The sequence below is a fragment of the Marmota marmota genome, unplaced genomic scaffold (genome assembly GCF_001458135.2).
Source record: "Marmota marmota marmota unplaced genomic scaffold, marMar, whole genome shotgun sequence".
In the NCBI taxonomy this organism is placed as follows: domain Eukaryota; kingdom Metazoa; phylum Chordata; class Mammalia; order Rodentia; family Sciuridae; genus Marmota; species Marmota marmota.
In genome coordinates, this window is record NW_025999924.1 from 7,040,862 (window position 1) to 7,066,670 (window position 25,809).

At 35.0% G+C, this 25,809-nt stretch overlaps 1 protein-coding gene across 4 annotated transcripts in view; it reads left to right on the forward strand.

The window, feature by feature from the left end:
* Slc38a9 (solute carrier family 38 member 9) overlaps window positions 1-23,907 on the forward strand; it is a 109,765-nt gene extending 85,858 nt beyond the window's left edge. For 2 of the 4 annotated variants that reach the window (XM_015497297.2, XM_048800033.1), the window contains 4 exons: window positions 9,031-9,144; window positions 10,930-11,078; window positions 15,711-15,800; window positions 17,250-23,907. In XM_015497297.2, the coding sequence (XP_015352783.1) occupies window positions 9,031-9,144; window positions 10,930-11,078; window positions 15,711-15,800; window positions 17,250-17,415 (519 nt within the window). In that variant the 3' untranslated portion in view covers window positions 17,416-23,907. Of the gene's footprint in view, window positions 1-9,030; window positions 9,145-10,929; window positions 11,138-12,607; window positions 12,718-15,710; window positions 15,801-17,249 lie in introns of those variants that run through there. The other 2 variants (XM_048800032.1, XR_007346352.1) reach the window with 2 other exon arrangements.
* Window positions 23,908-25,809: the final 1,902 nt, after the last annotated feature.

A 25,809-nucleotide genomic window follows, 5' to 3' on the forward strand; every position in this document is an offset into this window, starting at 1 on the left:
CATATTCAAAGGCAAGCACTCCAACGCTGAGCCTCAGCTCCAGCCTAAGATTTTTTCGTACTTCTTAATGTGGTGACCTTGCCTCAAATTCAACTTATACGTATTTTTATCATTAACAATATCTGCCAGTCAGGGTTGTAATAAGAGTATCACTGTTATAAAATTGAAGCATGTCTACATATAGTAGGGGCTGGTTTCTTTATCCCTTTTACCCTTTCTCTCCTGATATTTACAGCCTATTTTCTTATGCCTACATAGACCAAGTACCCCAGAAGCCCATTCTGTGAAGTGGGATTCTCATGTATGGGATCATTCTATCCATAGGGCTGAGCTTCTCAAATTTTACTATCAAAGTCTCCCTGATAACAGAAAACAACTTCACATATCTGGGAATCTAGGAAAGAAGAACACAATTTCATTGAAGTCTCATGTTTTAATCTTAAATCATTCATATTTTTGTCACACTCATAATTAGTGTCTTATAGAAAAGAATATCAAAATAATGGGTTATATTGTAGGCAGTTCTCATATTGCATGGTTCCTACAATTAAATAGTTCAGTTAACTGTGGTTTAAATTCATCAGTTTCCCCCCAAGAACATGATTCTAATTTCAGTGTACCACAGGATCTGAACTATGAGTGCATGCCTAATAAAATAATAGCTGGAAGCCCTCAGTTCACAAATCACATGTAAATAACAGGTGCACATCCTTAATTAGTGACCAGTCACAACACTTCTTTCAAAATCTGTCAGCGACTGATCCCTGTGCATACTATTTACTTTCTGTACAGTGTGCAAATTGAGTGGTTGTGTTGCCTACTTCTCTGTCATTGACCCACATGATTTTTTAAAGTTGATAATTGAACTAAAGAATTGGCAATCAAAGGTAAAAATGCAATAGAGAAACAATATGTGGTAATGCTCAAAATGAAATTTAAATTGAACATAAATGAGCTATAAAAGAAATAGCTGATTGGGGACATGTTGATGCTTCTACCATTTGACAGACTAGATATGCAGCCAGAGGAGCTTAGGGGAAAGGGAACCTATTCATTAGGCGATTGTGAAGTAATATATAGGAAGTATATAATATATACTTCTATAGGAAGTAATATAGTCAGAAGACTTTGCATGAAAAGAATTCTCAGATATATTTCACAATATTGAAAGCACAAAGAATGAAATGTTAGGAGTGATGCAAAGTTAGAATAAAGAACTATGAAAGTTCACCAAGGCATGGAAAAGATGCTGGCTATATATTGTAAATTATGCAATGAAAAGAAGCAAGCATGGTTCAAATTACTCTTGCTAGGTTTTTACAAAGAAATTGAACATCCTAATGCTCAGTGTTTCTGATGTTTTATTGTATTTATGTTTTATTTCTTTAAATTTTTTTTATTTTTTAAAATATTTTTTAGTTGTCAGTGGACCTTTATTTTATTCATTTTTTGTGGTGCTGAGAATTGAACCCAGTGCCTCATACATGCTAGGTAAGCATCTACCACTGATCCACAATTCCAACCTTTATTTCTGTATTTTGAGATGAGATCTTACTATGTTGCCCTGGCTAGCCTTGAACTCCTGGTCTCAAGCACTTGTCCTACCTCAGCCTCTCAAGTTGCTGGCACTTGTCCTACCTCAGCCTCTCAAGTAGCTGGGACTATAAGTGCCCAGCTGTTTCTGATATTTTATTTTATTTAAAAAAAAATTTTTTTTGTTGTAGTCGGACACAATACATTTATTTTATTCATTTATTATTTTTATGTGGTGCTGAAGATCGAACCCAGTGCCTCGCACATACTAGGCAAGCATTTTGCTACTGAGCCACAACCAACCCCAGCCCCTCTGATATTTTAAATTATGATAATAAATAAATATTCATTTTATTATTTTTTATTTTCTTATACATTTGTAATAAACAGAGAAATTTTAAGGTTTTAACAAAAATTGTTAAAGATCACAGAATAATCATAGTTTTTCCCCTTTGATTATTGTGATTGCTTTGCATAGCTTTGGGTTACACAGTAATTTTTAGTCTTGCACTACCATACAAAATGAGGCCAGTCTGTGCTTGATTGTTTGTTCTCCAGAATTCTCAAGTACAATTGTTTTCTAGAAATCACAAAAGTATATCTGGAAAACAAATAAACCAGCATGGAAAGCTCAGGACTGGATAGAGGGAAGGGTGTTTTATTTCATGGTCTTGTGAGCGTTGAGGAAGGGAGGGATTTTTGCCTTCTTAGAACATTCAAGAAGCTGTGGGGTGTAGTCTAGTTTAGCATGAGTGAGGCCCTGGATTTGATCCCCACCCAGCACACACACAAAAAAAGGTAGAAACTTCAGTACCATAAAATGAGTTATTTTTTACAATGAGTTTGTGGAATGGGCTTCGTAGAATTAGTATGATAGGTTGGCAATAAAATTTAACTTCAGTTTTTGTCACTTATGGGAAATATTTTCAAAACGGAGCCTTAAAAGTAAATATTTAAATGGATGATGTGTTCTTACTTAATTAAAACTAGATAATGGTGTGACTTTCAAAAAAACAGTTGTACTTTGTGTTAAAGTCTAAAAATATTAATAATTATAATTATGAGTACTAATGATAAAACTAACATTTATGAACCACTCTGTGCCAACAATATTCTAAATACTGAGTATATGCAAATAATTACAATCTCCTTTTGATTATCATAAGTGTTGACATAAATCAAGCTAAGTAGATATTATAATACTGAGAAGAACTTTTGTCATTTAATTAATGATTATACTTTTCAACAGTTTTCACTAATTTGACTTATAGAAATCCAATTAAGGGCTGGGGATACAGATCAGTTGGTAGAGTGCTTGCCCTGCATGCACAAGGCCCTGGGTTCAATCCCCAGCACCACGAAAAAAAAAAAAAAAAGAAAAGAAATCCACTTAATATTGGGATATGATATTTTCTTGGAATTAAAGTCAGAAAATGTGAAGCTTGTCAAGGACTCTGAACTCACAGTGTTGATATTGAGTTGGTCATCCCAAGCTCAGTAAACAAAGGTTTGAAAGTATAGTGGAAGACAAAAGAATAAAAAAGTCTCCTCCCTTCTCTTCTTTATAACTATAGTTGGACTTGGATCTAAAGACAGTGTGAGGAAATAAATAAATAAACCCCCTAAACAGTTGTAATAATCTGAATTTTCCAGTTTTCCAATTCAACTTAATTTTCTGGGTTGTTTTGTTTTGTAACTAAACCTAACTTTTTATATATGTATAACTAAACAGGTTATTATTCCTATTCCTTACTAAGGTGTATGTTACCAAAAAAAAAAAAAAAAAATAGGGGTTTGAAGAAGATCATCCAATTCCTTATCATCAGAATATGTAATCCTTATAGCCTTCCTGGATATGTAGATTAACGTCTTGATATTTCTTTGTTGTTTGAGTCAGAACCTACATAACCTGCATAGTGTTCTGTGTGTTGTGGGGAGGGGTACTGTGGGCTGAACTCAGGGGTGCTCTATCACTGAAAACAAATCCCAGTTCTTTTTATTTTTTATTTTGAGACAGAGTCTCACTAAGTTCCCCAGATGACCTTGAACTTGCAATCCTCCTACCCCAGGCTCCCATATAACTGTAATTATAGATGTGTATCACTGTGCCCAGCTATATAGTGCTTTTGTTGTTGTTTGGATTTGTCTGTCTTTACTTATAAAACCCTGTTATGTTTTTTGTGGGGTTTTCACTTTTCGTTTTTCTTTTTTGTTTTGCTCTGCTGGGGATTGAACCCAGAGCCTCACACATGCTGGGCAAGCTTTCTACAACTGAAGTGCATCCCCAGCCCTCCCTGTTTACTTTATTTGAAACAATTTGAAATGCTTTGTATCTCATTTTCCTTTTTCATGTGAGTCTGTAGTTTACTTGGCTATACACCAGAAAAAGATTTTATGTGAACGTTTGGGGTAGGTCTGTGTGGTCAGTTTCTGTTATTCTCTAGTAAATGTTCTACTAGATAGTATTTTCACTATGAACAGTGTATGGAACAAATGGTAAACTAGGTTTGATGAATAGAATGTGCTCCCAGACTTATTCTGGCCTGTGGTATACCTACTCCTCATTTTAAATTGATATTCTACCAGTCTTTAGTTCCCTACCATTAGCCATTTCTTACTCATGAAGCAAATTGGGTTACTGTAATGACGTAGGCTTCCTGACATATAACTAGTTCATATTGTCATGAGTGTCTCTTTTTTAAGTGTTGTTTTTTTTTCCACTCAGAGCCTCGTTTTATAAAATATAACATTTTTCTGCCCTTTTCCAGTAAGTGGGCTTTCAAGAGGCCATATCTTTAGGTCTAGTACACTAATGGTTTGGGTGTGAGCCAGTGGCTTGGGTTTGAGCCAAAGAATAGCAAGTCTCACATATATGCATGCTAATCATAAACCTAGGATCACACTAAACCTCATATGCTTTTATAATAAAAGCTTCATTTCTATTCATTGAAGTATTTTCAGATAAAAACAGATATGATCCAGGTGCAGTGGTGCACACCTGTGATCTCAGCAGCTCAGGAGGCTGAGGAAAAAGAATCGTGAGTTCAGAGCAGCCTCAACAACTTAGTGAGGCCCTAAGCACCTCAGTGAAACCCTGTCTCTTAATAAAATACAGAAAAGGACTGGGGATATGGCTCAGTGGTTAAATGCCCCTGGGTTCAATCCCCAGTACCAAACAAAAACAAAACAAAACAAACCAGATATGCTACTCCTCACTCAGTTCTACTGAATGTATGTTGAATACTGTGAAATAGAACTTTCCTGATTTTGCTATTCTCTTGCATTTCTTTGTTCTCCGTACTTCATAGCATGTTGCTTCTTTCATTTTTTTTCATTATTGTCATTTATTAACTGTGACATAAATGCATAAGACTGATAAACTCTCTTTTGTAGTAGCTAATTGCATGGAACCAGAAAGACCTTGATTGGAACGTTGACTTTTAATACATATTTGAATATATATATATATATATTCATACCAACTACTAATATTATAGTCATGAATGCGTTTTTGACTTTGCTAGACTTAATTTACTCCTCAATAAAATGAAGAAATTTATCTACATTATAAGGTTGGTATGAGGATTAAATGAGATAACATATGAAATATGCTCAGCCCCTGCCTAGCAACTAGAAGCAATTAACAAATGAAGTCTATGTGTTTACTGCTTTTTATCTATATTTACTGAATTCTTCCTATGTGCCAGGTACTGTCCTGGGTATTGAGGATATATAATGATGAAAAAGACACTGTCCCTTTCCTCAAGATTTCACAGTGTAGTGTTAGTATTAACATGATATATTGGGCCGGGGCTGTGGCTCAGTGGTTGAGCACTTGCCTCACATGCGTGAGGCACTGGGTTCGAGCCTCAGCACCACATACAAAAAATAAATAAATAAAATACTGTATTCATAAAACAAATTTTTAAAAACATGATATAAGAACTACTAAATTTAGCTGTTTTTTTTTTTAATGTCAAGGGACATTTGTCTCCACTTGAATCTCTTTTTTAAATATTTTTTTGTAGTTACGGTTGAACACAATACCTTTATTTTATTTATTTATTTTTATGTGGAGCTGAGGCTCGAACCCAGCACCTTGCACGTTCTAGGTGAGCGCTCTACCACTGAGCCACAACCCCAGCCCCTTGAGAATCTTTTTATCGTGAGCATGGGTTACTTTTATAATAAAAAATAATTATAGTTACAATGCAGTGTAATCATTGCTGATCTGAGTTGTGTATAAGAATATGAGAAGAGAGAAGCATCTCCTGTTGCCTGCCTTCAGATACAATTACCATATCTAAAGTAAGATGGGCAATAGACCAGTTAGAAGGCTGCCCACAGAAGTGACACATGGGAAAGGAAATTCCCCAAAACCAGTGAAGACAGAAAGGGTGGGTTAGGAGCAATTAGAGCTAAGGAAATGAAAAGCTAGGAGTCCAAGTTAGCAAGAACAGATTAGATTGTGTATCTGGCTAAATAAACAAAGCAGGGACATAATGATAAGAAACAAGAGTGTCTCCATCCAGAAGCCAAGATGGGTGAGGTTAATTGATAGTAAATGGAAGACCATGAATACCAAGCAAAGCATGTGCTGTGATACATAGTCTTAGTTGCCATTATCCCCAAACATGGTAGCATACACAGAAGGAATTTGCATAATTGAAAATAATGCTTGTATTTCTTTCCAAAGAATCTTAATTTGACATCAGCATATAAATGTACAAATGACATGATAGGAGACTACAAAGTAAATGTCATTGTTTTTGTTGGTATTTTTTATTTTTGTGGTGGTGGTGGTGGTGGTGTAGTGGTGGTGATTGAATCCAGGGCTTTGTGCATACAAGGCAAGCACTCTACCCACCAACTGAGCTATATCCCCAGCCCTAAAACTTGGTTTGTTGGTGTTGTGGGGTTTTTTTTTTTTAATTGTTGATGAACCTTTATTTTATTTATTTGCTCATATGCAATGCTAAGAATCGAACCCAGTGCATCACACATGCTAGGCAAGTACTCCACCACTAAGCCACAACCCCAGCCCACCTAACACTTGTTTTTTAAAGAACTTATTCTCTGCGTCAGGACCAGACAGTTTATTTCCTTGCCCCATTTTACTTTTGTTTAATTGACTACTTCCCAAAGATACCTGAGAAGACTGCATATTTACTTAGAATAACTGTTTTAGGTATATAATGTGGCACTCAGTACACAAAATCATGACACCAAGCATTTATTCTTTTTCTGTATTGAATATAGATTGTGTAGAGAAAAGCCAAGTTGCATGATAAAAAGGGTCTTTTATAAAGAAATCTGTCATGTTCTAATGTGCAATAGGGTAACTATAGATAATATGTTTTCATCACAAATTAATGGTGAATATTGGAGGAGATAGAGTCAACTTGATCTAAACATAACAGAATAAACTATTGAATCACATGGTGCCCCATAAATATTTACAATCTGTGTGTCAATTTTTAATTTTTTTAATTAAAAAAAAAAACAGAAGCAGAAGGGGAAACTGTTCTATGAGGAAGCCATTGCATCTTAGACTTAAAATATACTAGTATACTAGTATATTCCATACTAGATACCCTTTTTTTTTTTTTTATTTTTTGCAGGAAGTGTGGTAATCAGTCATATGTAAATTGATGGCTGTCCCTCTTTTTATATGCATACCTCTCTCTCTGGCACAGCTGTCTTGCCTCCCAAGATTTTTTTTTTTATAAGGCTACTTCTGTTCTTGAATGGTATCAAGTAAGTTGAGCATGAAATGACTTTCAGAAGTCAGAATGGGAGAGTACTACCCTTAAATATGAAAATAGGTGTTGCCTGGTTCATTCCTGTTTATCCCACACCAGAGCTTGAGGCAACCCTAGAGGTAACTATGCCATAGGCCCTTTAGCTGCATAAACTACAGAGGGAAGACTTTCGGCACCCCTTCCTAGAGGTTTAGTCATCTTCCCCTTCTTCAACCCTGAACAATAAGCTCTTCGAGAGGCCTGGGACTAATCTGCATAAGCCTTCAGCTCCCTAGACCTTTCCAACATCTATTTTAGCATATGAAATTTCTGATATGTTTTCAAGCTCATTGTCAATTTACCTCCTAACCATAAGATTTCTCATAGCTTGTTACTTGTTTTTTAACTGAGCTTATCAAAGTTCAAGTTCATAAAAACTCCACTACTACAATTTCACCCACTTGAGAAGGTTAGCCAGAAAATCTGAATGTTCCTTGATTCTAAATATTCAAACATTCTTACTGTGTTATAAACTAAAAAAAAAAAGTTGTGTATATTTTTTCTAATTTATTTTCTTAGCTTTCAAAGTAATTTGTTTAAAACGAAAAATGAATAGGCTTACTGCCACATTTTAGTTGTGCTAAATTGTTTGGCTGTAACTTTAGTGGTGATGGAGACAATTTTCAAGCGGTGGAATCTGTTCTGTTTGGATCTGACAGCTGGCTATATTAAATATCTTGGAGCTTTTTACTTTGCATGAGGAGAGGAAATTGGGAGGGTGGGAACAGCAATGGAAGAAAGCAATCCACTTAATTTAATGTTCTGTGTTTGTTTGCTGATTCCAGTAATAACACTGTGCAGCTGTTTGAACAGCTGCCTTTTGATTTTCTTTGTTTACTGTTTAGGTTTATTAAGCTTGTCTTTAATACTTATTGTCTGCTCTTTAACTAGCGTTCCTTCTTTATTGAATATATTTTAATATGTACCACTCTTGTGATCAAAGCATGCTTTGATGTATATAAGTTAATTTACTAAAGAAAGAACTTTTAAATTTTTGCAGCTCATAATGAAGATGGCTTATACTTACTTTATTATTATCCCTTAGCTGTATCATTGTAGTTAAATGTTTTATAATTTGATGAATTGTCTATTGAAATTAAGTCAGGATTTAAATTATGTTAAGCAACAGTTTGTTAATTTTCCTGAGTCTGCCAACAGGCAGCTTAGTCTACATACTCCATTCTAGTAAAAAAAAGAAAAAGAAAAAAAAATTGGCAAACTAATTTTAAAGCATGTGGATTTTGTTTTAACTACTTTGTATGAACAGATTGGGTACCTAGAAAGTATACACAGACATACACAGGTAAAAGAGATATTTTGTATTTATTTGTCAGTCTTTTTTTAATGTTTATTTTTAGTTTTTTTTAGATGGACACAATATCTTCTTTTTATTTTTATGTGGTGCTGAGGATGGAACCCTGTGCCTCATGAATGCTAGACCAGCACTCTACAACTGAGCCACAAACCCAGCCCTGTCAGTCTTCTAAGTAGACTTGCTGTAGGGCTGGGGTGGTGGCTCAGCTGTAGAGCACTTGCGCTTACGTGGCCCTGGGTTTGATCCTCAGCACCACATAAAAATAAGTAAATAAAATAAGGATACTGTGCCCACCTACAATTAAAAAATAAATATTTTTTAAAAAGACCAGTAGACTTGCTGTAAATTTCTTCATATTGTGGCAATTTTTTATATTTACAGGTGAGGGACTTGTGCATTGCTTACATGCTGGTGACATTAACTTATCTCTATATTGGAGTCCTGGTTTTTGCTTCATTTCCTTCACCACCATTATCCAAAGATTGTATTGAGCAGGTAAGGCACTGTGTGCCCTCTTTGTGTGATTCCTTATACTTTTGTTTATGATTGTAGGCACTATGCTATAGTAACAAGATATAATATCAGACAGACCTAGGTTTGAATACCATTTCCACCATACCCGCAAAGTGTAGGAATTTGGACACCTTTCCCAATCTTTTATGAGCTTCAATTTCCTTTTCCATTAGATAGTGTACATACTCTGTCTGAAATAACATACTAGATACCAGGCACCTTGTGGTATTCAAATAAATGGCTTATATGATGTATATTATTTACCTTTGTGTGGAGAACAGTTACAGTTATTGTTATGAATTTATAAAATCTCTACAGAGAATCCCCTGACCTGCCTTGTTTTCCAAACTCAGATCTTAAAATGCCCTGGATAAACTGTTCTGAGTTCATAATCTCTAATGATAGATCTGACTCATTTAGATACTGAGTTGCTACTGAAAACAAAGACAGACTATTTGGCTGCTTAAAAAGACAGAAAAAAAAATGGAAAAAAAATCTTTCACTAAAAGGTTACCATAAGTAATATTTTCTTCGATTTAATCCATCAAAAATTTAGGAATAGTATACTCTTTTTTGGGAGGACGGGGATACCAGGGATTGATCTCAGGGGAACTTGACCACTGAGCCACATCCCCAGCCATATTCTGTATTTTATTTTAGGGATAGGGTCTCACTGAGTTGCTTAACACCTTGCTTTTGCTGAGTCTGGATTTGAACTCCCGATCCTCCTGCCTCTGCCACCCAAGTCACTAGGATTACAGGCTTGTAACACTGCTCCTAGCTAGGAATAGTCTACTTTTTATTGTGACTACAGAATTTTTCATTAAAAAAAAGAAAGAAAAAACAAAAAACAGCTTTTCATGGTTCCTTTCTAGTCAAAAGATATTCCTCCAGTAGAATATAGTGGTGTATACAATGATTTATTACAACTGAATTATAAAATTTATTTCAGCAGAATAATGTTAAGTACTATTCTCATCTCTCTAAGAGGAAGAGGTTACTGCTGTTATAATAGTTTGAAATGTTCTTATTCTCTTGATTTCTTTGATTCCAGAAGTTCTTTGGCAGGCAGATATTTGCTGAATTCCCAGATATGAACAATCCCATACAAAGCCTACTCCCTTGGGAATAGGGATATTTGTGGTATTTGTATTTGAAAGGAAAAATGTTTTAAATTGAGTGACTGATTTTTTTAAGATATCAAACTAAAGGGGTTATGAAACATTGTAGAAATAAATTATTTTTTTACTTAATGTTATACTGTAAACAGTGGTGGTACTAGATGATAGATATACTCTCACCTTATTCTATAATCTTTACTATGAAAGCACTACAGTACTTCAGAGGAGGAAAAGCAAGAAAGCTAAAACAGTGTTGAATTTAATTTGCCATTTAAATATATTAAAAACTGATTTGGGTATTGTGTTTGGACCTTATAGAAAGCAGTGCTTCTTGATCCATCTATGGTAAATAACAAGTTTTTTGTTTTTGTTTTAAATTCAAAGCAATTTCAGACTGATACTTTTATAGAAGAGTAAATATATGGCAGTATCTTAACTTCTGTAAGAGTTTCTCAGCATTTACTTTCAATATTTGTACTTTCCTCATTGAAAAATAGCTAAGGAGCAGTTTGTGGATGGGCACCAGTTCACAGTCCACAATTTGAGTAGTACCTGTGTTCAAAATAAGCAGAAGACTATCCATTTTATGAATTTGTATGTACTGAATTTGAGTTTTAACATTACCTCATTATCTTTCTTGGGTTAGAATTTTTTAGACAACTTCCCTAGCAGTGACACCCTGTCCTTCATTGCAAGGATATTCCTGCTGTTCCAGATGATGACTGTGTACCCGCTCTTAGGCTACTTGGCTCGTGTCCAGCTATTGGGCCATATCTTCGGTGACATTTATCCTAGGTAAGGACTCTTCTCTTGACCAGCAGGATGTGCCAAGCAACAAATGACTATGCAAACAGGTCAGTTTAAAGTGTGACTGATCCTTTTGCTATAAAAATTTGCCTAATGAAATGGTTACTAAGGATAGATCATTGGTGTCCCTTTCCCAGAAGAGCTTTAAATATAGAAGCCACTCCCTTGTCCAGAATAGATTTAGGTTCATTCCTTCCAGTATAGCTAATTAACTGATATCAGTTATATATATCTTATGAGTTAGTTGCTATTATTTTACATATTGCTAAGAAGCACAAAATATGTCATACCTGTGTTGTCATGTGTGCAAATGAGAACCAACAGTGTTACGTAAATTATTGGTCATTGATACTTACTTGTGTGTTATTAACATTTGTGCATTTTTGACATAAATGATCAGACGTTTAGAATTGAAGATGAGATATATGAGTGTATTTCTTACTTGATATATGACAAGTTTAAATTACAGTGGTAAATTTTAATCTCCTGTTGGATATGGGGGAATTGTGAGTCCCTTTGAAAATCAGTTTAAAGCTAAGCTTGTTACCCTTATCCAAGAGAAGTTTCCATGTATGGTTTAAGGGTTTCCATGAAGTCTTCTTGTGGATCCCTGATTAACTCCTTCCTACTCTTACTTTGGTTTTTCATTGTTGTTGTTATTTTCTTTTTGCAATACTAGGGATCAAGCTCAGGGGATTTTTATCATTGAGCTACATCCTCAGTCCTTTTTATTTATTTTGAAACAGTCTTGCTAAATTGTCAAGGCTGGCCTCAAACTTGTGATCCTCCTGCCTCCTGAGCCCCTGGGCTTACAGGTGTGTGCACCTGTAATTACCACACCAGGCTTACGTTGTTTTATTTTAGGTTTGTCTTAGTGAAAAGTACCTAGTCCTATTTTATTGGGAATAAATTATCTTAAAGGAAGAAAACTTTAAAATTTGGGGAAAATTGCATTTTACCATGACAAACTGAATAAGTGATCTTAGCCACTTCTTGTTGGAAATAAACTTTATGTAGTCTGTTCCCTCAGTAAGTAATTATATCTATAAATATGTTGGTTTAAAAGCAAAGCAAAAGTCAAGAGTTATCAGGTCTCAGGGGTAGGGGGGCGTAGCTCAGTGGCAGAGTACTTGCCTAGCATGCATGAGGCCCTGGGTTCTATCCCAGCACTAAAAGAAAAGAGAAAAAAAGAGTTACCAGATCTCTAAGATTGATAGTAGAAACAAACTGCATTCCTAACATTACTAATCTAGAAGACTGGAGTTCAGTAAATATAAGACTCCTGTTGTGTTTATTCTCTGTGCTGTATTTATATTCACCAACATAAAATAAATTTTGTGAATTTATGGATGAACAAATTCTGGACAAATGCATTACTCCTGTTTTGTGCCATTATTTTGCAGAATGGTGGCTGTTAGACTGTTTTTTCTTCTTGCAAAATGTCTGGGATTTCCCTTTCGTATTCACATTATATTTCTTCCCCTGTCACCAAAAACACACTATCATTTATCCTACAGTTACAAGTACACTGCAGCCTCTGCATACTTGGGAGCATACTTTTTGGTCTCAGGACCTCTTTATGCTGTTAAAATTTATTGAGGACCCCCAGGAGCTTTAGTTTTTGCAGGTATATCTATCAATATTTAACATATGAAAAATTATTAAGAATTTTAAAGTATTTGTTAATTTCCTTAAAAATCAATAAGGCCAGGTGCAGTGGTGACCACTTGTAGTCCCAGCTATTTGGAAGGCTGAGGCAGGAGAATCTTGAATTCGAGGCCAGCCTGGTCAACATAAGCAATGCAGAGATACCCTGCCTCAAATAATAATAATAATAATAACCATTATTTGTTAGCATTAATAACATTTTTTCAAAATATAACTACTTCCAATTTTTTTTTAACATTTTAAAACTCTTTAATGTCTGCTTCTCTAGTGGACAATTGGATTCCCTTTCGTTTCCGCATTGTCTGTTATAATATATTGATTTCATTTAAATATGTGAAGAAAAATCCAGCCTCACATAAATATACTTGAAAACTATAGGGTTTTTTTGGGGGGTGGGGTGGGGTTCTTTGGGGGAGTGTGGATTTTTTGTTGCTGTTGTTTTGTTTTGGCGGGGCTTTGCATTCCTAGGGATTAAACCCAGAGACACTCTACCACAGCTACCTACCCAGCCTTTTTAATTTTTTTAATGTTGAGACAGGGTCTCACTAAGTTGCTGAGGGTGTTGCTAAGTTGCTGAGGGTGTTGCTAAGTTGCTGAGGCTAGCCTTAAACTTGTGACCCTCCTACCTCAGTTTCCCAAGCAGCTGAGATAACAAGCATGTTCAACCGCACCCAGCAAGAAGGGGTATTTTTAATAGCCTTTTCAGACAATGGCGGATATTCTTTGATACTATGTCAAAACTTTGACAAGTGGTAGTTTGTTATAGTTGCAATGTATAATCAGGAATTTAATCACATTAAAATCTATTGGTGTTTCTTGTACATTGGTTCTTTTATCCATCATGAATGGTCAATATTGGTTCACTGAGTTCTGCAGATCTCCCAAAACCCACATTCATTATTATCAATAATTTCATCATGAAATTCTTTTAAGTTTTGGGAAACTCGCAAGTTCTTCAAAATTATAGTTTTTATTTGAAAGCTCACATGCTGTCATTGGCAATAAATACTGCAGGTTGTTTCCTAAAGTGATAAGCTCATCATTTATTTTAAAGAAAATGTCTGTCAAACACCGAAGTTTGTTTTTGTTTTTACAGTACTGGGGATTAAAGCCAGGGTGCTTACCACTGTACTATATCCCCAGCCCCTTTTATATTTTTCACTTTGAGACAGGGTCTTGCTGAATTGCCTAGTCTGGCTTCAGACTTACAATCCTCCTGCCTCAGTCTCCTGAGTAGCTGAGATTACAGGCATGCACCAACAGCAGCCCCCCCACACACCCACACACACACACAAAAAAAACACCCAAGTTTGGATGACCATCATTGTCTGCATACCAAGTAAAAATAGCAGTATTTGGGAAAAACAGCTAGTTTGGCTTCCAGTTCTACTGCTCAAGCACTTTTTCCCAAGAACAGCCATTTTACTTCAGTATATAGGAGATATGCTCTATTATGTAATTCCCATTTGATCAATAGAATATTAAAAAGATGTATATTCAAAGCATGAATTTTTTCTGTTGTTTTCAGACTGGAGTTCAAACCCAGGTCCTTGCACATGCTCAACACATGTTCTATCACTGAACTGCACCCCAACCCTCAACAGCATTTTTTAATAATTTTTTTTCTTTTTCTTTCTTTCTCCTCCCTTCCCACAGTATTTGGCATAAAGAATACAAATTACAGATAGGTACAGTTACCTATACCCATGCTAAGGGGCCAGCATTTTGAACCACCATTATCTTTGCAAAGCAAATAACATCTTGTAGTATGAAAAAATTTTTACCCAGGGACTACCTGAAAGGATATTGGGAAGCCCTGAACTTCATGATCACACTTTAAGAACTACCACTTTGGAAAATATAGAAAGTCATTTCCTTTTACAATACAGAAATAACAAAGGCCCAGCCAGGTCTCAAAGCCCTGAAGCAATTTTAAGATTTGAGTTCCTAAACAAATAGTAAGATCTTGAAGCCTAATATCTTTGTAATTTATCAAGATGTATGACTGACCACTTATTTGCATAAGGGATTTTCCTTATTTTTAGTTCTCTGTAATCTTTATCTGAGATTAATTAATCTCTGATGATTTGGTCCAAAATGTTGCTTTGATATGTACATTAGGCTTCCGAGAATCATTTTGGGGGGAAGTATTTATTTCCTTGGCATCAGTGTTTATGTACATTTATTGTTATTTGTTTCCAAAATTAATTCCCAACCTTGAATTGTTAATATCTAGCTAAAGTATTTAGTAAATATTCTATTCATGGTAAATATTGAATAGCTTTAGATAAATCTGAAAAATAAATACTTGTCCATATATAATGCCTTTCCCTTAATATATAAAATTTTTCTATTATAAATGTTAAGGTAAACATTTTACAAACAATTGAAGTATAGAAAAGAGGAAACATTACGTGAAATTCTAAATCCTAATACTATCCATCATTACTGCTTTTCCAGAGTGTTTACATCTAATATTTTTTCAAATATTTTTGGATTTTCTTCTGTAGTGAAAATCTAGCTAGCTCTTTTTCAAATTGGTTAGGTAATTTTTTAAATCATCTAGGTAATAATGATGTGATTTTTAATAATTGTTACTATATTCCGTCAGGTAAATTGTTGCCTTACATTTTTAATAGCTTTTTTCATGGTTTTGATTATTTTCTTAAGATATTCCAAATGGAATGATAGATCAAAGAATGTGAATTCTGATACATGCTATCAGTTTGCACCTATAGAATTTGGCCTATTTATGTAATTGCATTAAAGGGCCAATTTCACTGTCTTGTGACCAGCAGTGAGTACTATTGTTTGCCTTTTATTTTTGCTGTGATCTTATTGGCAGTTCATTTTAAAGATGTTAAGAATGAATTTTGTTCTTATATTAGTGGTTACAATTTGCTTATTTATATATATGTTGTTTTTCCTTTTAATTCTCTTCTCACCTTGTAGCATTTTCCACGTGCTGATTCTTAATCTAATTATTGTGGGAGCTGGAGTGATCATGGCCTGTTTCTACCCAAACATAGGAGGGATCATAAGGTACTGCCTGTACCCTTTTGGTGCATTGGCCTTTATTTTTAGGCTTTTCCTGATGTTGTTGTCATTGTCACAGTCGTTGTCATTGTTGTTTTAATTGTATCTAATTCTATTAGTTTTTAAAACTGGTAGCATTCAAATGTAGTTCCCTGGTATCAGTTAAGGTGCTCATTAAACTTCATTTCTGTTTATTCCTGGTGGAGAATAGACTGTAGAAGCCCCATTATCCCTAAAGCGTCCCACTGTATTTCCTTTATTTTTCAACCCCAAAAAAGGTATTTTTACTGTATAATACATAAATTCTTGTGACTGCCCAGGAGGTCCTTTATATGTCAGCTTCCTTAATGCATCTATTCAAAAACATGTCAGTGTCCATTTTAGTCAAAAAGTAAGAGTTTAGGTCCCAGAGGAGACTCTATCCTTAATATCCTTTCCCTAAAAAGTTGTGACAGGTTGAGCAGGGTGGAAATAAAATTGTGACCTCAGATTCTCATGTTAAACTGGTTCAGAATGATCTGATTTCTCTTCCTTAATACAGACAGCAGAGCTGAGTCACTTTTTTGAAAGCCCTTATCTAAAAAAGTAACAATCAATGATTCATGAACAGCATTATTTGAGCCATTTGCCATTATACAAAAAGAAATACTTGGGGCAGGTATGTGGCTCAAGCGGTATCGCGCTCGCCTGGCGTGCATGCGGCTCGGGTTCGATCCTCAGCACCACATACAAAGATGTTGTGTCCGCTGAAAACTAAAAAATAAATATTAAAAAAAAATTCTCTCTCTCTCTCTCTCTCTCTCTTTCTCCCCTCTCTCTAAAAAAAAAAAGAAAAAAAGAAATACTTAGTCTTATTTTAAATAAAACAGGTGTAGGGAGAAAAAGAAACTAGAGGAGATTATTAGCCTGATACATATTGAATGTATTGGTCTCTTAAGTTTCTATTAAGCCATTCCTAAAGAAAACTGGGAAAGAGAGAGGAAAATGCCTGTTTTTCTGTCACAATCTCATGTTTAGATATTTTTGTTAATATCTTTGATAATTATGCTAAACGCCACAGTGGCACTCATCTGATTTCACTCTTAAGCAGACTCTAGCAGTCCCTCACAAACTCAAAATGTGTAATTAGTTTATAAAGATCAAAGATGGGAAGCCTGTCTCCAGATGTTTCTGAGGAAGTAGCTACAATCACTGAGGCACAGAGGAACTATGGAGATTTGAGGGATGAATAAAAACCCTTTGTCAAGCAGATGTTATAAAGATGAGCAGGAAATAATTGTTTTTATTAACAAGTAAAATAAGTTTAAGCCCAATGTCAGCAATAAAAGAATCAAAGTAATTTTGTCACAATATGAGACTGAGGAAGATTTAAAGTTTACTGTATTTGCCTTAATTATAAAACAGAAAAAGCAAAATGTAAGGTGAATATTAATCCCCAAAGCTTTTATTTTACAGATATTCAGGAGCAGCTTGCGGTCTGGCCTTTGTATTCATATATCCATCTCTCATCTATATAATTTCCCTCCACCAAGAAGAACGTCTGACATGGCCTAAGTTAATTTTTCATATTTTCATCATCATTTTGGGTCTGGCTAACCTGATTGTGCAGTTTTTTATGTGAAAACTGTTTTCTTAAGATCTTTCATGGTATTTGGAGCCTTGACAATAGTTCTACATAAACTCACTTGTAAATGCTGTTGCTGCTGTAATTCTAAATGTTTTTCTAAAATAATTTGAAAGCAAAGGTCTATTACTAAGTATTTTTTATTAGAGTGGGAAAAGGATCAATAAGAATGAATAGTCTCTTTACCTTTATCATATTCACTTACCTCTTCATTCTCATTTGTCTTTTTTAAGTAGATATATAGGAAAAAAATCATAGGGTGTCCTGCTTAGAAATATAAGGTAGGTGGATTTATTTTAGCTATAATAAGGATTCTCAGGGTTTCACAGCATTTGCTAGCATATTACTAGATCCTGTTTCTGCTTTATGTTTCCATGTACTCAATTTCATTTTCATTTTCTAGAGTATGTCTATAGGCTTAAACTTCTACCATTTGGGACTGTAAACCAAATACCTCATTTTTTTAAAAAAAATGCTTCCATGGCATCAGTGTTAATAGAATGAATTCTTAACTGAATCTTTAATCTCTGTTTGAAGGGCAAAAATTTAAAACAGTGTTAGTATGAGCCTCATAATCAGAAAATTATGCAAAATGAATTAGGAGAGTTTGTTTCGTGTCTGACTCCTCCTTTATTTCTAACTCATTTTCAGTTTTGTAGGTTGAAATTATAGTTGCCCAAACCAGGTTTTGCATTGGAGCAAGAATGATTGTCCCCATAGACTCAGGGGACCCTTCTGCTTTTTGGATCCCTGAATTGCAGAGGCTGTCATGACAGGCCCAATGGGGAAAGCATGGGCAGAGAGAGGCATATGAGGCCATGCAGGGGAGAAAAGGAAATGGAGAAGAGGCCTGGGAAGGTAAGGCTCTGCCCAGCATATCTTGACTCCTCTGGGAGTGAAAGTGGTTTCTCTACCACAGAGAAGGATTCATTCTGTTTAAAACATGACTTCCAAAAGGAGTCTGAAGTCTGGCCAGGCAGAGTTCAATCCCCATAAGAAAAACTTACATCCAAAAAAAAAAAAAAAAGATTAAGAAATCTGGATTCTTAGAATTAAGAATCTTTTTTCTCTGATTTTAGGCTAAAGGTCATAAATGTGTTGATAAAGATTTCACATTCCAGGATAATGTGTAGATTTGTATTATTTCCTTCCCTGCAAAATATGGGTAAAATCATATTGTATGCCTAGTAAGGAGCTCCAGATTTAAGACCAGCCTTAATTTCTTTAAGCAAAGTTTTCCATTCTATTCATTGACCCATATGTCTATATTAATGATAATTTATAATTCCTGAAGCTTTTTTAAAAGTCTCATTATTAAAATTCTCAAACACACATAAAAATAGAATAATATGGTACACACCTACACATCCATACCCAGAGTTTAGTAATTGCAAGGCTTAGCTGCTTTTGCTTCACCTGTCCTTTTTGTTCTTTTCTACTGAAATATTTTTATAGTCAATCTCAGACATTTTGTCAGTTCATTTCTACATACCTTAACATATGCAGCTAATAGGCTTTTAAACTTAGTTACATTTATTATGGAGATAGTCTCAAAGTTTTTGGTAGCAGAAACTGCTGGTAAAAATTAGGTCAATTGGAAAATTCTGTATTAGATGTCTCAATTCCTGTGTTAACCTCTCCAAGTATAAGGAATGAAGAAATGACTCTGCTTGAGAGCCTCTGGATTTATATGACTTACTCAGTTAAGAGATATAAGATGCAACAACACTAGAGAGATCTTCTAGGCTCAATCCCTATTTATTCCTAATTACTTCCCTTTTCTTTATGAACTTTAGAGATAAAGTTTTCATTGCCTCTTTTCGAAAATGTACTTGAATGCTTTAACACATGCAAAAATGATTTGATGTGTTTTGCCCACTTAATGGACAAAGGAAATATGACAATTTCTAAAATCCTGTTAGATATATGCTTAATGGCATAAGAGACTATCTCCTTTGGCCTGTTACTGGCATGGTTAAACTCTTTGTATTTGAATGTGTGTGTCCTGGCTCACACATTAGCATAACAAGATATGAAATCATTAGGATCACATGACAATTAATTTGAGATTTTTCTCTACTGTCTATCATCTCTTTGAATTTTCTAATTAAGTTTCTTTCACTTTTTGCTCAGATGAGGTTAACTTTAGCTGCTTTGAAGGTAGCTTTTTTAACATACAACTGAAGGACACTATAAAATTTAAAATGGTTTCTTTAGAGAGGTCTTCCTTAGAAATTCTGTGGAAGAATATGTGGCATATGCCAATACTAAATTAGAAAGGACAAAGAAAATGTAACTAAGTTTGATACCTGTGGATGATCATCTGAAATCAATTTCATGAGCAAATCCCAAAACTCATGGGAGTACAAAATAAATTTATCCAAAAAAAGAGACTATATTATACGGAAATGCTTTATATACAATAAGTATATTTTGTAAATACTATGTAAAGTCTAGTAGTACACTTTTTTGTTTCTCTTTGGAGTTCTCTGGTAGAATTTTTTGTGTTTTGATATACTCATTTCCATAAATATTGAATAAACTACAATGTTCTGTGCTTTGGAGGAGACAGAGGTGTATAAGACATCATTCGTGTTCTAAAGGAACTTTCAATCTAGTAAAGGACCTGTGTTCACAATAATGAATGTTGCAAGACAGTTCATGCTGAGCACCTTTGGTGGGCATCCTAGGGTGGGTTGGTAAAGCAAGCTGAATTATGAAGCAACAGGGCCCGTTGTCAAGCTTCTCCTAATAACTGTCCAAAATTTAAATTTTTTTAATATTTATTTTTTAGGTGTAGATGGACACAACACAATGCCTTTATTTTTGTGTGGTGCTGAGGATCGAACCCAGGTCCCACCCGTGCTAGGCGAGTGCTCTACCACTGAGCCACAATCCCAGCCCCCAAAATTTTAAATATTTGATATGTTTGCCAGCAAACGGAATCATATGTTAAGTATATTTGCTTTAACTTGGATAAATTTCCTCTAAGTCAAGTTTTACAAGATGTGTTTAACTGCTTCTTCATGCTGTTACTTTTTGCGTTCTTAGCACAGTCTGTTATTCACTTCTGTGAGTCATGCACAGCAAAGCCAAATGATTAATAGGGGAAATAATTAGAAACATATTGGGTGGTACAAACAAAAACATTCTATATAATTTTCTGTCAGGCTGGGCATGTAACTCAGTGGTAGAGCAGTTATGTACCACGTGTGAGGCCCTGGGTTCGATTCCCAACACACACACACACACACACACACACACACACACTTTTCTCCAGAAATTTCACATGTTTAAATGTCAGTATTCATAATCTCAAATGTTTGAGCCGTTGATAACAGCAGGAAATATTGATGCTATATATTTTCTTTACAAATCGCTGACCTGTTGCTTTTTAAAATCTGGTAGTGTTCTGTTTTTGGTTTTATTTTGTGCTTTGGGGAATGGATCAAACCCAGGGCCTTGCACATGCTAGCCAGCAGTCTACCACTGAGCCACGTTCCCAGACTTTGTTTTTTTCTCAGATTCATCTCAATTGGAATGTCCAAAACCAAATTCAAATCTAGTTGACACTTAAACAGTAGAATGTGACATTAGTTTGTAATCCAAAATAAAATTAATCCTCTTAATGCACCCAAACTGACCTGACTGGCCCCAGTTTTATACTTAACTGCCATTTCACTTCAGATTATGTAAACACATATTGCAAAACAGCGCTGATGGGAACCTCTTAACCTAAATAGTATTCTCTGAAATGTAATTTGTTTTTTCATAGGAAAGTAGAAATTAAATCAGTATTATTTGAAAGAAAAATATTTCTGGGATTTTGTTTACTTAATTTTTGCTGGGAAATGCTATTGTCTCCTTGCTCTGGCCCCAGGACAAGAAAACCTTAGGTTCCATCTTTTGCAGGGTCAGACTTCTCAATGACTATGACACTACAGATATGCTTGGTCCTGTTTCTAGCAAAATGTTGGTGTCATCATTTTCCAGAGTCCCTTAAGCCAAAAAAGGCCTCTAAATTTTTGACGTCCCTAAGTAAAATTACTTTTTTTCCCCAACATAATTTTTATTGATTTCCAAGTTCTTCTGAAAAGGTAAAATAAGGCTATGTCTTTTTAAAAGACTGGAAACTTCTCCATTCTCTTTATTGACCTCAGACCATATAGTACAGACCTGGGACAGGGGTGAAAAGGCATTCACTCTCCAGATTTTTCTTCCTTTGGTTCTCTGTCAATACCAAGTGATCTAGGCACTCAGTTTACACTTGTTTAATTAACTATACAGGATTCTTCTTTAGTAGAAAATGATAAGTTAATTGCTATCATCTAGGATTTTATTCCATATATCTTCCCCTCCAAAAATATTGGGTCAGTCACATTCAAAGTTAGTCACTCAGTTAATATTTGAATACTAACTTCATGCCAGATCTTGTACTAAACACTGAGCTTACAGCGGTGAACAAGCCAGACGTGACCCTCACAGTTTGTCATCCTTTGCAACTGAGTCGACCGTCTTCCTTAGGTATCACTGAAGTTCCCACCTCCCTGTCTGTTGAGTGCCATGATGAAGCCATATCATACACATTTTAAAAAGATGTATATAGGATAGTGATGCTCACTTTGTAAAGTGAGCCGTGTTTATCAGCATAATATTTTTTCAAATCCAAGGTTAATTATAATCACATTAAAATTAGGTGGACAAACCTGGAAGGTGCCACAGATGAATAGGTGACTTTTGAGATGATGGATTCTAGGTGAATCATTTTTGTTCTTGCTTTGACATTTGCCTAGCAAATTTTTCTAAAAAGATGTCTAGGATAAATCATGGCACAGAAATCTTGTGGAAGTATATCAGCACTCAACCATGAGGTAGAAAACCTTCAAATGGATTACAGAGAGCTTTGATTACAGGGACAGATTCAGGTTTTATGGAGCCCAAAGCTTATATAATTTGGAGTTCCCTCTTTAAAGAAAAACATATAAAATTAGGAGCCCCAAATTAGGAAGGAGCCCATAGATGTGAGGAACTCTAGCTTTAGCTTTTTTAGCATTAAAATAAATCACACACAAACCATTCTAGGAAGAAGGGAAATGTTTGAAAGCTGAAGAAGGAGTAATCCGGAAATGTTTCAGGCTCTCTATTCAATGTGTCAAACTTTACATTTCTCTGCCACCTTTAAGAACTGTATCTTTGCCGAGTACATTGGTGCATGCCTGTAATCCTAGTGACTCTGGAGGCTGAGGGAGGAGGATCGAAAGTTCAAAGCCAGCCTCAGTAACTTAGTGAGACCCTGTCGAAAAATTAAAAAAAAAAAAAATTGGCTAGAGATGTAGCTCAGAGTTAAGTGCCCCTGGGTTCAATCCCTGGTACCAGGGACATTTTTTTTTTCCGACTGGAAAATTTTTACCTGGCAATGGGTTTTTTGCAAGCTATTAATATTTTGTTGTTGCTGTTGTTGTTGTTTTAATTAATCTCTACAGAGATAACAAAGAATTCAAAGAATGCTGTTTAATTTTCAAATAGTAGTCTTTGTCTACCTTAGGGATGAGGAATGTTTTAAGGGCCATTGATAAAGAAAACAAGTTACCTAGAGCAGAATTAAAGTAAGGCAACATTTATTTATTTATATTCCACCTTGTTCCTGAAAGGAAATATTTTTATTCTCTTAAAGAAAATCAACTTTAAAGGACTAACTTGAAGACTTTTTAGAAAGCATTAGAAATTTATGATATTCCTTGAAGAGAGAAAACGAAAACTTGATTCAAATAAATAATTACTCCTCAGTGCCATATCATTTATAATCCTGTACTGTAGATAAAAGCCAATATTTAATGCACAAAACTTTCACTAATTATCCTAGATTTGGAAGTGCAAAGATAAAATCAGAATAAGTACCAGATTTCTCTTTATTTAATTGAAACTATAGCCCTTCCCTGTAAAATCTTTTAATGCTCCAGTAGAAAAACAGGCAAGGGCCTTTGTAACAGAAAACTGGAAATGAACATGAGGAGAAAAAAGTTTAGCAACAAATGACTTCTAGACAGATTTATTTGCAACACACAATCGCAGAAACGTTATGCCAACTGAAAGAAGCCAACTGCAAAATAACTACACTTTGTATGTTTCCATTGGTATGAAATCACAATAAAGGACAAATTATAGGAAAAAAAAAAAAAAGTAGAACAGTGGTTTTCTAGAACAGAGGTTATCCATGGGTATAGGGGAACTTTCTGGGGTGGTAGAAATGTTTTAGAAGTGGATTGTGGTATTGGTTGCCACTGTACATTTACTGAAATCATTGAATTGCACATTGACATTGCTTGAATTTTATGATATGTAAGTGATCCCTCAAAGCTGTTTTAAAAAACTCAAACTCCGAGAGGGAGCTGGGGTCGTGGCTCGGTGGTAGAGCGCTTTCCTGGCACGTATGAGGTGCCACATATAAATAAATAAAAGATCCATTGACAACTAAAAAAAAAAATCTAACAAAAAGCAATTCAACCTTATTAGTAGGAAAGGAAAAATAATGCTTTCTACTTGGTAAATAACAATAATACCCTGACAAAGATGTGGAAAGCGTACGCTTATACACAGATAATGGGTGTAAAAGTGGTGCGGACTTTCTGAAAGTAATTTGGGAAATTTATACTAAAACCTCAAAACGGGGCTCAGTGGTTGAGTGCTTGCCTTGCATGTGTGAGGCACTGGGTTCGATCCTCAGCACCACATAAATGAATGAATAAATAAATAAGATTTTAAAAATATATATATTTTTAAAAAGACCTCATGTCATTTGACTCACTTCCAAAGGAAAATCCCAATGAAAAAATTGGACAAATGTGGTCAGTCACTCAGAGATGTTCATCTCATTATTATATGTAATGGAAAAATTAGAAACAGTTGTCTAATGTTAGGAGATAAATTATGAAATCTCCTTATCAATACTATGTAGCTATTTAAAATGATGATGCTGATGTATATATGTAATAAATGTCACAATGATGTTTATAAGGGGGGGTTACAGTTAAATATGTAGAATTATAAAAATATTTGTTTATACACACGCATAGAAAAAGGTCTGGAAGTTTAACAGTTATGAACACTGATCACCTCTGGGTGCACCTTTTTATTGTTTTTTGTTTATCTATATTTTATAAAGTTTTTAAGTAAAATGTATCATATTCTGTGGGGGAAAAGCAATAAAATTTTTTTATTTAAAAATATCTTTCATTGACTTCTCATCACTTAAAACTGTAGGGACCATTTTTGATATTAAGAACGTCCAGAATGGAAAGTTCTGGGCTGGTGGGTGGCTCAGTGGTAAAGCACTTGCCTGACATGTGTGAGGCACTGGGTTCGATCCTCAACACCACATAAAAATAAATAAATAAAACTAAAGGTATTGTGTTCATTAAAAAAGAACAAAAAAATTTTATTAGTGCATTATAATTGTACATAATAGTGCGATTTGTTGTAACATTTGTACATACCCATAACAATATAATTTGGTCAACTTCATGGAATAAAAATTCTTCATACACCACAGTAGTTGTACTTTTAGTGTTTATTGATTGATAAAAATAATGACTAAAAGCTATTACAGTTTCTGTACCACTGATATACCACACTGGTTTGATATATTATCATAGTATTTGCAGACGTTTAAACATGTTTCTAGCTGGGCACAGTAGCACACACCTGTAATCCCAGCAGGTCAGGAAGCTGAGACAGGAGGATCTCGAGTTCAAAGCCAGCCTCAGCAAAAGCAAGGTGCTAAGCAACTACAAGACCTGTCTTTAATTAAAGCAAGACCTTGTCTCTAATTAAAATACAAAATAGGGCTGGGGATGTGACTCAGTGGTCGAGTACCCCTGAGTTCAAACCCAGTACCAAAAAAAAAATGATTCTATCAAATGTATGCAAATAGAAAGTAAGAAGATATTCTACTTCCTGGTTCCTGCCTCAGACTGAGCTTAGAGTAGAATTACTTGAGCTATTTATTCACTATAATAGCCAAGGAACAGAACCAATAGAAGAGATTTATATATAGATATAGGGACATGGGGAGATTTATTTTAAGGAATCTACTAATTGTCATGAGGCTGGCAAGTTCAAAATCTGCAGGATAGGCTGGTAAGATAGAGATAGGCAGGGCTGGGGTTGTAGCTCAGTGGTTGAGCGCTTGCCTCTAATGCATGAGGCACTGGGTTTGATCCTCAACACATAAAAATAAGTAAATAAAGAGATTATATCCATCTACAAAAGTTGTCTGCAGGCAGAATTCTCTCTCCTCTGGGACACCTCTCTTTTTTCCCTAAGGACTTCAACTGACTGGATGAGTCTTCCCCACTGTGGAGGGTAATCTATTTTACTCAAAAATCTATTGAT